This window comes from Macrosteles quadrilineatus, unplaced genomic scaffold (genome assembly GCF_028750875.1).
Source record: "Macrosteles quadrilineatus isolate MER2022 unplaced genomic scaffold, UCM_ALF_1.0 Scaffold_2__2_contigs__length_208266976, whole genome shotgun sequence".
NCBI lineage: Eukaryota > Metazoa > Arthropoda > Insecta > Hemiptera > Cicadellidae > Macrosteles > Macrosteles quadrilineatus.
Window position 1 is genome coordinate 188,726,901 of NW_026542595.1, and position 11,795 is coordinate 188,738,695.

At 33.4% G+C, this 11,795-nt stretch overlaps 1 protein-coding gene across 1 annotated transcript; it reads left to right on the forward strand.

The window, feature by feature from the left end:
• The first annotated feature begins 207 nt into the window (after positions 1 to 207).
• On the forward strand, positions 208 to 10,167 carry LOC128988020 (ras-related protein Rab-38-like). Its single transcript, XM_054409192.1, has 6 exons — positions 208 to 380; positions 872 to 904; positions 5,295 to 5,391; positions 7,942 to 7,998; positions 8,124 to 8,184; positions 9,660 to 10,167. The coding sequence occupies exons 1-6, from the start codon at positions 263 to 265 to the stop codon at positions 9,678 to 9,680; spliced, it is 387 nt and encodes a 128-aa protein (XP_054265167.1). The 5' UTR covers positions 208 to 262; the 3' UTR covers positions 9,681 to 10,167.
• The last annotated feature ends 1,628 nt before the right edge of the window (positions 10,168 to 11,795 follow it).

The following is an 11,795-nucleotide window of genomic DNA, read 5'->3' on the forward strand; positions in this document are numbered from 1 at the left end:
TCAATCAAGTAATTCAACTTCCTAGGATAAACTAAAAATGACAAACTAAAATGTTACTTAAAATAGTTGAAGTGCAAATATATTGTTCTATAACAACTACAATTTGTCTTAGTTTTGACTATTACTACTACAACTGTCAAGCGCTAGTAGTCACTGAATCAGCTGATCAAAGTCATGATCAGCTGTCGTACAGTCGCACCGCGCGCATTTCGCGCTCAGTTGAATCAGTGTTATTGAAATGCACGTGTGATTTAATTACAGAATGGATTTAAATAGGAACAGAAGTGACAGAGAGATAAGAAGAGATGAACTACCGAATGGAAGGACACATTTGATGGATGAACAGCTGAAATTTCTGATAATTGGAGATTTTGGTGTTGGTGAGTGAATACTTTGTTTGTGTTATCTAGATTGGTGTCAAAGGTTGTTTTTTAAGCCTTTACTATCACTGATTATGATTGTGTAGTAACACTATGAATATAAATTGTCTGTTAAATATTTTTATTTATTACTGCGACGTAATAACAGATAATGACAGCATAAATGGTTTGTGTTGTTAAAATGTTGGATAGCAGTAAAACTGCTATGATTAGGACAAAAACCATTCGCCAGTGTTTCTGAAACTACCAATAATGAAGCAAATATTAAGTATCTGCAATCACTAAGATTTACGTGCTGTACTCTATATTTTACTGTGGTAGCTAATGCGATTAACTTCTTTATTTATAGTTTAACTCGAGTGATATTATATATGTCACTAAACAAAAGTGACGTGCATGACAAATAATCCAGGAAAAAGGACAATTGACCTTCATTGTAAAACGAGTTTAAATTCTATATACAATAATATATTCACTCAGGTTTATTTCAGGTAAAACTGCTATAGTCCGCAGATATGTCGATGGTAAGTACTATAAAATTATTTTATTTTGCCTTATTGTTCAGAATAAACATTGTACTGTAATTAACTAAATTAAGTATTGTTCAACAAGCTTGTTTAATGTTATCAATATTGTATAGTAAACCAAATCTGTGTATGTGTTAGAAACATACTAAAACTAATTATTTCTCAATTCGCATTTACAATAACAGAAAAAGAAAACCCGTACTGTACTGGGATATTTGTTATAGTATGTACCGGCACGTCTGTGATACCGGTAAAATGTTTACGGATGCGTTAAACAAGAAGTAATTTAATAACGATTGTTTAAATATGTTGATTTACAAGTATGTATTTATCGTATATTAAATAAAACCTTACCTATGTCAAGTACCTATCAAAATATTTTTCGGTATTGTGTTTTAATCCAATATTCTAGTCCAGGGTTAGAACAAGCCTTTTAAGAAACGTATAAATACACTATTTTGTATAACATTTCAATCAATATTTTGCTAACAAAAATGTAGAAACATAATTATCATAACAATTTAATTATAAAATGTATAACAGGAAAGCGTTATGTCAACAGTATAGATTTTATGAGCGGATTTTAATTTCTCGACTACTTAAGCTTGCACTTTCTAACGGTGAGGTCCAGTAAAAATACTTTTACAGGCTCCAAACAGTCATTTTGTAAAAAAAATAAATTGTCAAACGTAAAACAAGAATTGTCAGTTTATACACAATGAAACCCGTGTAAATAGTTAAATTTGTAACGACAAACCTTTGGAACGACAGACATTTCACTGTATACTTTGAACCGTTCTCTACATCTACATTTCTCTATTAGTTAATGTATGAGTTGTTTGTGTATCCAGTTCATCCAGTTTATCTAGTTTATTTAGCCTGTTTACCTAATTTCTCTCATTGCTTCGATTGAGCATGTGCAACGGACTGAAATGCGACCGGGTCGACCCAGAGCTTATTCACGTCAACAAACAAAAAGTTTACTCTCGCCGAGGTTCAAATCTCAGATAACACCACTGTCCCAGATTAGGTTTGTTTGTACAGAGGCTTATTGTTTGTCCCAATGTTTACAACAGTAGTGACATGCGTTTAAAATGTTATTTTGTAATGTTAAAGTTTTTACGTTTATGAACAAATTTGTTCAGATTTAGATGAAGCAGGTTGGAAAATAAATCAGGAGTGGATTTCAAATTATAACATGATCAGATTAGAAATTCCTGTTTATGCCTTTTGCTTATTGCACTTTAACTATTATTATGGCAATTATCAACATTAGTCTACTGTTTTATGACTAATATAGTATCCTTAGGATTAACGAATTTGTTACAGGGTGATACACGTGATCGTTTCTCATAAGTTTTATTTTTTATTATTTGGTCCGTGAAATATTAAAACTCTATGCTTATTATTTATTCAGCAACATCAATTCGTTATTTTGAATATATTATCATTACAGTACTAACAACGAAGGTACATGATAACGTAAAACTTGAATTAAGCAAAAATATTTTATGGATTTAAATATGACTAGACGAGTTTCGAACAAAAAATATGTTTTCGTACTCAGACAGTGAAATAAAATCTAGCATACCAATTGAAGAAAACTCCGAACGTCGTACGATAAAAATTAAATTGAATTGAATTAATATCGTGATTTTTTTTAAATCATTGCACAAGAGTACCTATAAATATATAAACTCAAATTACTTTAAAAAAGCTAAATATAAATTTTAATCAAGCGACCAAAGTTTTTTATTCGACAATAGAAAAATTACGGCTACAATACAGATTAAAATGTGTACAACAAGATGTTGAGATTTTGCATGACTTTTTTCGCAATTGTGCGTGTAATTCCCGACCCAAATGCACTGCATTGAGTGATCATTCATTGCATTGGTCGATTCAATGATGATCGGTTACGATTCGGCACTGCATTCAATGCAGAGTTGAGGTGGACTCTTAGTTTGGACCTGACTGCGGTGGATCGGTAAATTCCGTCCGCGTGAATCATCAACACCCAACGATATATCGACCTCGGTAGCGGATCATTCCCACTCTCAGGGGTGCTGTGCTGAGTGTACAAGTTCCGGAAACTTTTAGAAATCATTTATACTTAAAATTACAATTTACTTATCCGGAATCCTTCAAAAGTCCGTGATTTTATTTTTAAACCATTGCAGATGCAACGAAATCAGAAAAGGCGAGTATCAAATTATTGTTCTCTAGTACAACACAGTGCCACAAATTTAGGTCCATCCTAGCCTAAATCTTGGAAGTTTAAGCAGACTGAGCTTTTTTCGATAAGTTCAAGATCAAAATTTTAAACCGCCGCCGTTTTGGCTATGGGAAACCTTTTAGTGTCGGGTTTGCGACATGCTCTCCTAATAATTATATAAAGTACCAATAATTGTATCTATACAATTCTTCACAAAATCTTAACGTGTGTGTCCTGTGTTTTACCGAACCGTCTAACTGATCTCCGTGAAACTTCCAGTAACTGTTTCTATATCACAAATTCCTCGGAAATAATTTCCCCCAAACAAAAACCTAATTCGCTCATTTAGTTTACAAAGTAATCATAATAAACTTATAAACGTTTATTTTCTTGATTGTCCATGGAAATAGTAAGAAAGCTACATTGTTTACATTTTACAGTTCCTAACAATAATAACAGACAGACGATCGCCACTAATCAAATAGAATATTTTGTAAAACAATCGTAAAGTTTATTTAATCTTCTCTTATGAAACCGTCGATTTTACGAAATATCTAATAAGTTATAATCATTGGTAATATGAGCTGTCTGCTGTTTTATAGCGGCTTGGAACGACATTTCCGTACAATAGTTTTAATTAGGCTTATATTCCACAGTAAACAGTTTTAGTGGACCTTGGAGAGTTTTTTTCAGTATCGAGTAATATTTTTATTTATACACAGTTACTTTAGAGAATGAGTGAAATAATTTGACTGGCAGATTGGCCTATCTTGAAAATCCACTCTGAAATGGTGCTGGTGCATGCACTCTGAATTTAGCTGCATTTCAAGACATTATCTTTAATTAATAATTGCTATAATAATATGATAAAGTGGCTCGGTCTAGTGGTCAGAACACAATGCTTTCTTTCATGGAGATCTGGCTTATAATACCGCTCATTACCAATGGATTTCCTTATGGAAATGTCGATTCACTCCTTGAACCTTCCTAGAAAAAAATATGACTCACAGTCGAGGAAAACTCTTCGTGTTGGAAAACTTCTCCCTCATAAGCCATGCAATGACACATTCTACCACAATTAGGTAGAGTTTAGTAGTCAATTATAATCGTGATTTCCCTGTATCCGACTCTGAACTATAACAGTGGTTCTCTTATCTATCACTAGAGAACAACCTGACCAAATATAGATCAATGTACACAGTGATGTAACTGCACAAATCAATATTTATTGAATAGTCCACGTCCACTAGAACTGTTTTGAATTGCTAGGGAATTAGAAACAATATTAACAAATATTTACTTTTGACTCAAAATAATACTGATTTCCTAATCTTGGTGATAGGAATTATTATGTTGCCAAACAACTTAAAATTGATTCTTAAACCCCTTTTTGACCTCTATCTAGACTAAAGCACAGAAAACATAGTAGTATGTTTTCTGTGACTAAAGGTCGCTGTGGAAAAAATACTGCCGTGACGAAGCAGTTATTAGTTGAAACTGACCAATTGAAATATAAATAATAGTTGAGTATTCCCATTTATTAAATTGTAATATTTATTAAGGTCCATGACACAGCAATTTCAATGTTTGATGTATAGGCGGCCAAAGAGGCCTTTTAATGAAACTCAGATAAATAAATCTTCAATATTTATATGTAATAGGACGGGATTTATACTTGCGGTATCTATAGCACACATTGTGAGAACCAAGGTGTCTGTGGTAACCGTGGTAACGCATGATGTGGTTGTGATCTTGCTCTGGACCACAGAAAAACATTAGTTTACAAAAACTCGCCCCGACCAGTTAGGTTGACTGGTCACTTGATCTGCTTACAAAGTGTGGTTTTGCATAATAAGCCTTATAACTAGGAATTGCTTAGTATCCACACTGATATAAGGGATATTCAGAGTGTCCAGTAAGTTAACAGGCCAAGTTATAGGGCCATGTTAAAATTTTTAAATTAAACTTTTTTCAGTAAAACTTAAAAACAAATGTGTTACTTTACATTATTTATACAATTTTTTATAAGCCTGTTATTAAAATATGTTCACTGCAACAAAGAGGTTCAGTTTTTTTGGGACACCCTGTATTAGAAGTTCAAAACCAACATACCGTATTGTCGAATTAATTTTTCATTAATAACATTGTCATTTTTGGAACATTTTGTTGCAGGAAGATTTTCTTCAAACTATAAAATTACTATAGGTGCAGATTTTACTTTGAAGACTGTCCTTTGGAATGGCGAAACAAGAATTAATGTACAACTTTGGTAAGTAAAATTAATGCACACAAAAACGTTTAATATTTTTCATCAATTTGTATTTCCTTATGACACTGAATACATTTTTAAAAGTTATTACATGATAGAAATTTTCAAATACGCCCACAATTTGTGTGGTTTTACTCAGTCTAACTTTATGTGGCGTTGATATTCCTTAGTGTAAAATTCTACAAAAAATTGTATTTTTCTGATTACTATACCTTTGTGCAAAATATAATTAATTTATATATTTGAAGGCAAATTCCACAAAAACCGTTAATTTAACAAAAAGATTGCAAGATGAATAATATTTTGGAAATGTTATGAAAATATCAAGATGTCTTATATAAGCTTAGTTTGAACAAAGAATAACTGAGAAATTAATTTCTTTCTTGATACAACTACAGTTTTCTTTATATAAACAATATTAAAAGTAGGTAGTTTTATCAATTTAACATAGATGGGGACACCCTACTTAATTCCAGGGGGTTATGGAACAACACAGCTTTAGAGCCATGTTGACTAACCTAACCCTAACTGCTATCCAACCACCATCCTTGCTTGAGGGAGAGGGTTTAGTAGAGGAGAGTGTGTGTGGTTCATATTTAATAATGAAAATGTCTACAAATGGCTCGGGTGTATAGGCCTATTGCAGCCAAAGCATGTTCTTTATATTTCTGGCATGATTGTTCCACTGAAATGTAAAACTTGCCTGTATCATTTCTAGTACCTACGGCATTAAATCTGTTCTATTTCTTCAGGTGCTTTTTGTTCTTTTCAGATAAAAATACACACCCTTTTAGAACCAGTGTTGTTACTGTTGGTAGAGTAGGTAGGTGTTTTCATAGACGAGGATGAAACGCCAAGATTATTTTATGACTAATAAAGAGTACAAGGATTCATAAGATATACAGGGTGAGTTTCTACTGACCGTGTTAACTTCGCCAGTGGGTTCTACTCACTAAAAGGAACAAAAAAGTTCCTATAAACCCATGTCCGATTTTCGACCGTTTGGCTGTTTTAGGGGATTTTGTGTTTTTCTTATTTTATTAGACTTTGCTCCACAATTTATGTAATAAAAACTTAACCAATTACTTTAGAGAGTTATAGTTAAAATCATTGGAAAGAACATTACATTTTCTATAAATCAAAGGTTTCATTCAACAATTATACCATTACATAGTCCACGTTATAACCAAAATAAAGTAAAAATGTCATTAAATTAATTAATTACGATAATTTTCATGGGCCTCCTTTGATACATAAACCTGCATTTATGCAATGTTGAAATGCATAAAAAACTTGGAATTTTAATAATCTTTCAAATAATATGCTATTCAATACTATTATTGATATAAACCAGTGAGAAATTACTAATAAACTACAATAAAACACGGTTTACAGATTTTGTTTTTGCACAGTTTTACTTTTAATAATAATTACTGTATACTCCATGATGTATTTTATTGAACTATCTGATAAAATTTGTACATTATTTTGACTTTTAAATATTTATTAAAATTATCTGAATTAATAAAATGTATAAACTCAAGGTTTTTCACATTTTCAAAGATAGTGTGTTTGATTCTTAAATGCTGTGTAATTAGTTTTACCTTGTGCTTGATTAAGTCAGCTTTTATTGATTTGTCATCTATAGCTAGATAACTCAGCTGCTTGAACATACCTTGTTGAGTAATTTGCTGTTTTAACTTTCCAAGTCAATTAAGAGTTTTTCAACATTTATTAAAATATGGAGCCTTTTACCAATCTAGATTATGCCAACATGATGAATACAGTAATTATTATTAACAGTAAAACTGTGCAAAAACATAATCTGTAAACCGTGTTTTATTGTAGTTTATTAGTAATTTCTCACTGGTTTATATCAATAATAGTATTGAATAGCATATTATTTGAAAGATTATTAAAATTCCAAGTTTTTTATGCATTTCAACATTGCATAAATGCAGGTTTATGTATCAAAGGAGGCCCATGAAAATTATCGTAATTAATTAATTTAATGACATTTTTACTTTATTTTGGTTATAACGTGGACTATGTAATGGTATAATTGTTGAATGAAACCTTTGATTTATAGAAAATTTAATGTTCTTTCCAATGATTTTAACTATAACTCTCTAAAGTAATTGGTTAAGTTTTTATTACATAAATTGTGGAGCAAAGTCTAATAAAATAAGAAAAACACAAAATCCCCCAAAACAGCCAAACGGTCGAAAATCGGACATGGGTTTACAGGAACTTTTTTGTTCCTTTTAGTGAGTAGGACCCACTGGCGAAGTTAACACGGTCAGTAGAAACTCACCCTGTATATGGCTTCTTGGCCTTCTATGAAGGTCCAAGGTGTCCCCAGCAAAATGTATCAGGTTGAATTGTTTTCCTTAGGTATTTTATGTGAAACATCACTTTTACAAGCCTCTAACACCTGAGAAAAACTGAACATGGTATACTGTACCATAAACATTTTTTTGTAAAACAATTATTTATCAGTCCAATAATCAACTTTATACCTGTAACTTAAATGTTGTCAATATTTTCTAGGGATATAGCCGGTCATGAAAGATTCGGCTATATGACAAGAGTCTACTACAAATCCGCGTAAGTAGCTACTCGATACCCACTTGTGATAACTGATAGTAGTTTCATCAGATCATTGATTTGGATAAAAATAATAATTTGATATCTTAATCTAGTGGAGTAACCTTTGAACACTATGTTCACAGAGTTGGGGCCGTTGTGGTATTTGATCTGACAAGAAGTGCTACAATACAATCTGTTACAAAGGTATACAACTTTACATTGAATAGCCTTTATTTACCATACTGTATTTGAGTAGTTCACATAGAAAAAACAGCTAAGTTGGTCTATCGTAGTATGTATTATAATTTTATTTACAATCTGTTCAGCTTTACCGTTTCTGTTCTAATATCTGTGGAATAATGCTATCAGCTATTTCTTTATCTACTGCATTAAAAAGTCAACAGCTGATCAGATGACTTTGTTTATGTGTCAAATACTGCTTCCATAAGGATATTACATTGAAAATTTGAGACCCAGTGGGGCGGATTCCTGAGAGACTTTTTTAACGCCATATAGATGTTGGCACTCACCGATATTCTCTTTATGACCATGCAAAATTTGAAAATGATTGATTCAACCGTCTAGGAGGAGTTTTCGTATTACGAAATTCATAAGAGTCGACGCATAAGAGCTTCGCTCGCTCCGCTCAACGAGTACCTAGGTTTGCTGCAACAGGGCAATAAGCATTTGTAAATGTTCAAAAATCAATTTTTTTGAATTTGTATTATTTAAAAAAAAACCCGTTACTTGTAGAATATCACAGTAAATCTAATTTCATAACGAGTAAGAAAATTCAGCCGGAGAAGGGCTAAGTGCATTTGGTATAGGAAACACAGAGTATTAAAAACATATTGATTTTTTCCAAATAAACTGCTGCCATTTTGAAACGGAAAAAGATAATTAATATCTGTTTTCGTTTTCACCAAAATGTTTATCTATTAAATACCTTTAAAATGATTTATAACATCACATATTTTTAAATTTGAAAACTCCAAGATTCGAACTGACCCTCAGTTTTCGGCACACCCTGTATCGGAAATATGTTATTCCTTGGGGTCAATTTAGCGGGCAATAATTTTATTTCATCCTTGTACGTAAGCCGTTTTTCCGTAATCAATTCGAGACACCTTACGTCGGACACTCTGTATACATATATAAAAATTTGAACGAATAGTGTTTTTGGTCTCTGGGGACATCAAAATGAAAAGTAAATCGGTCCCAGGCCCAGGTCTTACCATGAGACCAACGGTAATAGCTACTCCCTATAGGGAAATTCGCTAAAACAAACTTAAGAATCTATCTGTCAGAATTTCCTTAAAAGCGGATAATAATAATATTGATGAGGTTTAGTACAAAAGTGTAAACATACAAACAAGTAACCAGCATGATTGGACTATGGGAACGGGGTCTTGTGGGGAGTTTATGTGGATAAAAATAGGGTTTCCTATCATTTACCCTCCAAACATAAAGTTTTACGTTGTAGAACAAACTAAAAATTCTGACATTGAATTAAGCATTGTTGTACAATTAATGTGTTACAAAGAATTTGCTTTTATTCCAACACTGTTTACGTACCTACTTTAATTGTGATAAAGGATTATGTTTAAAGTGAGTCTCATCATTAACAATTATTGAATACATTTATTAGTAAAAAGTAATACTGTACTTTGTGTTTTCAGGGAAAGCATTTGATTTCCTGATCACTCGAGCGCTGCAGACTAAAGTGCCTGATCCAATCTACAAGGAAAATATTATTTTAAATCAGAAAACAATTTTTGATAAAAAGATCTACAACAGAAAGCGAGGCTGTTGCCACTGACTGGGGTTATGCAGTTCAACATTTCAACACCCTGGCTACATACACTTCTAGGCATAACTTTTTTCATAAGAACCCACCAAATACTATTTTTTTATGATTTTTTACATTTGTATCCATATTCTGTATAAATTAGTTTAGAAATATTACATGTTAATGAGTGAAAAGTACGAGGGGCCTTTCAATAGCACTGCAGTTGGCGAGTACACCGTAAAAGAGGTGGCACGCCGCTTATAGTCCTCGCCACCCTAACTTGAGGCAGCCCAAACTAACCTGCAGGCAGATCCCACACGACCCATTTACATTTACGATCTTATTTGCAACACTTCCATGAACGCCAGAGCGCGATAGTTCAATAATAACATTAATAAAATTATAATCTGACGTATTAATTTAATCGTTTACGTTAATGACATTGCTGATTTAACAAATATTTCTGTTACTGTCCTATCTAAAACGGACAATGTTTACGGTTTATACCTAAGTTACTTGGTATTTTTTATTATTATTTTTTTTTTTTTTTAAAGGTTTGCGGCCTCTTTTAACTTTGCATTTGCCCGTCCACATAGACTACAGATCTGTGTGTGGAACGTATCCAGCAAAGCAAGGGGTGAGCCGGTACAGTACAAAGGTGAACTGTACTGATAAAAGTTTGTGGCAGTGACCAGGATCCGCACCCACGACACTACTGCCTTGGGCCCGAAGTCCGCGACACTACCAACTGAGCCATCGACTCAGTGGCTCAGTGGTCAGTGGGTTTATACGCAAAACCCGTCAAAATTGTACGTTTTAGATGGGACAGAAATAGAAATGTTTGTTAAGTTTATGTCATTGATGTAAACTTGTAAATTAATATACAGTAGACTCCCTCTCTCCCTCTTATCCGGACTCCTCGGGGCCGAGGCCAGTCCGGATAACGGGTTTTCCGTGTAAACCAAAGTCCCCAAAAACTCGTTAAAATGGACCGCTCAAATGCATACTGTGTACAGTATTTGACTTGAATGTAGGAGAGCATTGTATTTAGACACGTGATCACTGGTCTCAAATCTTTCCTACGAGAACGGTCGTTTCAGTACCGCCCACTTCCTGCCGATCTACTCCGGTTAAACCGATGTGCTGATAAAAATTTTCAGGTTAAAGAGATGTCATTTCTGCCAAGTGTAGTCCGGTTAAACCGATGTACGGTTGAAAGGTGTCCGGATAAGAGGGAGTCTACTGTATCAGATTATAATTTTATTAATGTTAATATTGCACTAGGGCGTCCTCGGAAGCGTTGCTAATAGGATTGTAAAAGGGTCGTGCGGGACCAGCCGGTAATGGCCCTGCAGGTCAGTTTGGGCTGTCTCAAGTTAAGGGTGGCGAGGACTCTATCACACGATCCGGCGCCGCCACGAGACACTCCACTCCTGTATCTTTATTACTAGCAGATTACCCGTGCTTCATACGGGGTTGGAATAGAAGTATAAAATGCTTATTGTAGTTGTTATACTCAAGATTTGCGTTTGCAATGGGGGAGGACACAGTTTGATAATACTTCATATCTACCTTAGCCATAATGTCGTACCACTGCACCTAGGAAAAACAATTATCAAACATTTGCACAATTTAACAAATTATTCATTATATTAAAAACTTAATCATAACTGTAAACAATCCTACTTTGACAGTTGTCATTGTGTATCACAGCTTTTTGTTGCTGCTTAGTTCAAATTAGTTGTTGTCATAAATAAATAAAAAATTGTGCTGCACCCTGTTGGTAAACCTTTTGTCTTTTTAGCGAATTTCCCATATAGGGAATAAGCTATTGCCATAGTAATCATGGTAAGACCTGGACCCGGGACCAATTTAATTTTTAATTTTGAGGTCCCTCTAGGCAAAAAACACCATCCGTTCAAATTCATATATGTGTGTGTGTGTGTCCGTTAGCGCGATAACTCGAGCAAAAATGATCCAATTTTAATGATATTTGGTACAAAACGTGTAAACCTACGTTTATTCG

Bases quoted from the DNA above. Each gene is read 5' to 3' on its own strand.
- LOC128988020 (XM_054409192.1), top strand. From the start codon at position 263: ATGGATTTAAATAGGAACAGAAGTGACAGAGAGATAAGAAGAGATGAA. The intron at 5,392-7,941 runs GTAAGTAAAATT...AATATTTTCTAG, and splicing joins AGAATTAATGTACAACTTTG to GGATATAGCCGGTCATGAAA. The intron at 7,999-8,123 runs GTAAGTAGCTAC...CTATGTTCACAG, and splicing joins AGAGTCTACTACAAATCCGC to AGTTGGGGCCGTTGTGGTAT.